Source organism: Oncorhynchus gorbuscha, unplaced genomic scaffold (assembly GCF_021184085.1).
Source record: "Oncorhynchus gorbuscha isolate QuinsamMale2020 ecotype Even-year unplaced genomic scaffold, OgorEven_v1.0 Un_scaffold_5383, whole genome shotgun sequence".
NCBI classification, from domain to species: domain Eukaryota; kingdom Metazoa; phylum Chordata; class Actinopteri; order Salmoniformes; family Salmonidae; genus Oncorhynchus; species Oncorhynchus gorbuscha.
This window is the reverse complement of record NW_025749195.1, coordinates 10,001-15,000: the sequence shown is the minus strand read 5'-3', so window position 1 is coordinate 15,000 and position 5,000 is coordinate 10,001. Positions and strand designations below refer to the sequence as shown.

General features: G+C 42.5%; 1 protein-coding gene across 1 annotated transcript in view; it reads right to left on the bottom strand.

Moving 5' to 3' along the window:
* Positions 1-5,000, bottom strand: part of LOC124029063 (inaD-like protein) — a 22,779-nt gene that overhangs the window by 8,212 nt on the left and 9,567 nt on the right. Inside the window, exons 9-10 of the mRNA XM_046340915.1 lie at positions 4,937-5,000; positions 4,385-4,425 (exon numbers count right to left, since the gene is read on the bottom strand). The exon at positions 4,937-5,000 is cut by the window's right edge and continues 48 nt beyond it. Of these exons, the coding sequence (XP_046196871.1) occupies positions 4,385-4,425; positions 4,937-5,000 (105 nt within the window). The remainder of the gene's footprint in view (positions 1-4,384; positions 4,426-4,936) is intronic.

Sequence of the window (5,000 nt, the reverse complement as noted above, 5' to 3'; positions counted from 1 at the left end):
AGTGTGTATCCCACCTTAACAACCATATATATAGCATTAGCTCTGATAGGAAATGACCCAACGTAGTGTGTATCCCACCTTAACAACCATATATATAGCATTAGCTCTGATAGGAAATGACCCAACGTAGTGTGTATCCCACCTTAACAACCATATATATAGCATTAGCTCTGATAGGAAATGACACAGACCCAACGTAGTGTGTATCCCACCTTAACAACCATATATATAGCATTAGCTCTGATAGGAAATGACACAAACCCAACGTAGTGTGTATCCCACCTTAACAACCATATATATAGCATTAGCTCTGATAGGAAATGACACAGACCCAACGTAGTGTGTATCCCACCTTAACAACCATATATATAGCATTAGCTCTGATAGGAAATGACCCAACGTAGTGTGTATCCCACCTTAACAACCATATATATAGCATTAGCTCTGATAGGAAATGACACAGACCCAACGTAGTGTGTATCCCACCTTAACAACCATATATATAGCATTAGCTCTGATAGGAAATGACACAAACCCAACGTAATGTGTATCCCACCTTAACAACCATATATATAGCATTAGCTCTGATAGGAAATGACACAGACCCAACGTAGTGTGTATCCCACCTTAACAACCATATATATAGCATTAGCTCTGATAGGAAATGACACAGACCCAACGTAGTGTGTATCCCACCTTAACAACCATATATATAGCATTAGCTCTGATAGGAAATGACACAGACCCAACGTAGTGTGTATCCCACCTTAACAACCATATATATAGCATTAGCTCTGATAGGAAATGACACAAACCCAACGTAGTGTGTATCCCACCTTAACAACCATATATATAGCATTAGCTCTGATAGGAAATGACACAGACCCAACGTAGTGTGTATCCCACCTTAACAACCATATATATAGCATTAGCTCTGATAGGAAATGACCCAACGTAGTGTGTATCCCACCTTAACAACCATATATATAGCATTAGCTCTGATAGGAAATGACACAGACCCAACGTAGTGTGTATCCCACCTTAACAACCATATATATAGCATTAGCTCTGATAGGAAATGACACAGACCCAAACAACCATAGTTAGCTCTGATAGTGATCCCACCTTAACAACCATATATATAGCATTAGCTCTGATAGGAAATGACACAGACCCAACGTAGTGTGTATCCCACCTTAACAACCATATATATAGCATTAGCTCTGATAGGAAATGACACAGACCCAACGTAGTGTGTATCCCACCTTAACAACCATATATATAGCATTAGCTCTGATAGGAAATGACACAGACCCAACGTAGTGTGTATCCCACCTTAACAACCATATATATAGCATTAGCTCTGATAGGAAATGACACAGACCCAACGTAGTCCCACCTTAACAACCATATATATAGCATTAGCTCTGATAGGAAATGACACAGACCCAACGTAGTGTGTATCCCACCTTAACAACCATATATATAGCATTAGCTCTGATAGGAAATGACACAGACCCAACGTAGTGTGTATCCCACCTTAACAACCATATATATAGCATTAGCTCTGATAGGAAATGACCCAACGTAGTGTGTATCCCACCTTAACAACCATATATATAGCATTAGCTCTGATAGGAAATGACACAGACCCAACGTAGTGTGTATCCCACCTTAACAACCATATATATAGCATTAGCTCTGATAGGAAATGACACAGACCCAACGTAGTGTGTATCCCACCTTAACAACCATATATATAGCATTAGCTCTGATAGGAAATGACACAGACCCAACGTAGTGTGTATCCCACCTTAACAACCATATATATAGCATTAGCTCTGATAGGAAATGACACAGACCCAACGTAGTGTGTATCCCACCTTAACAACCATATATATAGCATTAGCTCTGATAGGAAATGACACAGACCCAACGTAGTGTGTATCCCACCTTAACAACCATATATATAGCATTAGCTCTGATAGGAAATGACCCAACGTAGTGTGTATCCCACCTTAACAACCATATATATAGCATTAGCTCTGATAGGAAATGACCCAACGTAGTGTGTATCCCACCTTAACAACCATATATATAGCATTAGCTCTGATAGGAAATGACCCCCAACGTAGTGTGTATCCCACCTTAACAACCATATATATAGCATTAGCTCTGATAGGAAATGACCCAACGTAGTGTGTATCCCACCTTAACAACCATATATATAGCATTAGCTCTGATAGGAAATGACACAGACCCAACATAGTGTGTATCCCACCTTAACAACCATATATATAGCATTAGCTCTGATAGGAAATGACCCAACGTAGTGTGTATCCCACCTTAACAACCATATATATAGCATTAGCTCTGATAGGAAATGACACAGACCCAACGTAGTGTGTATCCCACTTAACAACCATATATATAGCATTAGCTCTGATAGGAAATGACACACACCCAACGTAGTGTGTTTCCCACCTTAACAACCATATATATGCCATATATATCCCGCTATCTCTCTCTGAATGACCTTCTTGATCCAAATCAGTCAGGTTTCAAGACTAGTCATTCAACTGAGACTGCTCTCCTCTGTATCACGGAGGCGCTCCGCACTGCTAAAGCTAACTCTCTCTCCTCTGCTCTCATCCTTCTAGATCTGTCGGCTGCCTTCGATACTGTGAACCACCAGATCCTCCTCTCCACCCTCTCCGAGCGCGGCCCACGCTGATTGCGTCCTACCTGACAGGTCGCTCCTACCAGGTGGCGTGGCGAGAATCTGTCTCCTCACCACGCGCTCTCACCACTGGTGTCCCCCAGGGCTCTGTTCTTGGCCCTCTCCTATTCTCGCTATACACCAAGTCACTTGGCTCTGTCATAACCTCACATGGTCTCTCTTATCATTGCTATGCAGACGACACACAATTAATCTTCTCCTTTCCCCCTTCTGATGACCAGGTGGCGAATCGCATCTCTGCATGTCTGGCAGACATATCAGTGTGGATGACGGATCACCACCTCAAGCTGAACCTCGGCAAGACGGAGCTGCTCTTCCTCCCGGGGGAAGGACTGCCCGTTCCATGATCTTGCCATCACGGTTGACAACTCCATTGTGTCCTCCTCCCAGAGCGCCAAAAACCTTGGCGTGATCCTGGAAACACCCTGACACAACCAACATCAAGGCGGTGGCCCGTTCCTGTAGGTTCATGCTCTACAACATCCGCAGAGTACGACCCTGCCTCACACAGGAAGGCAGGGCCGCTCCGTAGGCAACCATATATATAGCATTAGCTCTGATAGCAAAATGACACAGACCCAACGTAGTGTGTATCCCACCTTAACAACCATATATATAGCATTAGCTCTGATAGGAAATGACACAGACCCAACGTAGTGTGTATCCCACCTTAACAACCATATATATAGCATTAGCTCTGATAGGAAATTACACAAACCCAACGTAGTGTGTATCCCACCTTAACAACCATATATATAGCATTAGCTCTGATAGGAAATGACACAGACCCAACGTAGTGTGTATCCCACCTTAACAACCATATATATAGCATTAGCTCTGATAGGAAATTACACAAACCCAACGTAGTGTGTATCCCAACCTTAACAACCATATATATAGCATTAGCTCTGATAGGAAATGACACAGACCCAACGTAGTGTGTATCCCACCTTAACAACCATATATATAGCATTAGCTCTGATAGGAAATGACACAAACCCAACGTAGTGTGTATCCCAACTTAACAACCATATATATAGCATTAGCTCTGATAGGAAATGACACAAACCCAACGTAGTGTGTATCCCACCTTAACAACCATATATATAGCATTAGCTCTGATAGGAAATGACACAGACCCAACGTAGTGTGTATCCCCTCTTAACAACCATATATATAGCATTAGCTCTGATAGGAAATGACACAAACCCAACGTAGTGTGTATCCCACCTTAACAACCATATATATAGCATTAGCTCTGATAGGAAATGACACAGACCCAACGTAGTGTGTATCCCACCTTAACAACCATATATATAGCATTAGCTCTGATAGGAAATGACACAGACCCAACGTAGTGTGTATCCCACCTTAACAACCATATATATAGCATTAGCTCTGATAGGAAATGACACAGACCCAACGTAGTGTGTATCCCACCTTAACAACCATATATATAGCATTAGCTCTGATAGGAAATGACACAGACCCAACGTAGTGTGTATCCCACCTTAACAACCATATATATAGCATTAGCTCTGATAGGAAATGACACAGACCCAACGTAGTGTGTATCCCACCTTAACAACCATATATATAGCATTAGCTCTGATAGGAAATGACCCAACGTAGTGTGTATCCCACCTTGTGCATCACCACTGTCCTTATCTCATGGTGGTCTTCAACTGCTGTGGGGGGGAAAATAGCATTTATTACTGAAAGGGATGTTTTGGGTGTACACTAGTTCCTGCCCATTCAATGAGTTTACAGTGTTAGAACCGATGTGTCTACTATGAGGTCGAGTTACAAACCAGACATCCCATAATGGGGCGGCATGGTAGCCTAGTGGTTAGAGCGTTGGACTAGTAACCGTAAGGTTGCAAGTTCAAAACCCCCGAGCTGACAAGGTACAAATCTCTCGTTCTGCCCCTGAACAGGCAGTTAACCCACTGTTCCTAGACCGTCATTGAAAATAATAATTTGTTCTTAACTGACTTGCCTGGTTAAATGAAGGTAAAATAAAAAATGTAAATAATCACAGGGTGAATCTCTCACAGTTGTCTGTGACGCCTCTCTGTCTCCCTCTGGTGGCTAAACCTTTTTACTGCAGTTTACTTTAAGTTACTGTTTTCAATGGAGTTGGTATGTTCTTTAAACACTGTGAAATATGTGACGAGTCGGCTCAATCTCACTCACAGTGGTCCTGTCCTCTCTGGCGCCTCTCTGTCTCCCCCTGGTGGTGGCTCTGGACCTCACACAC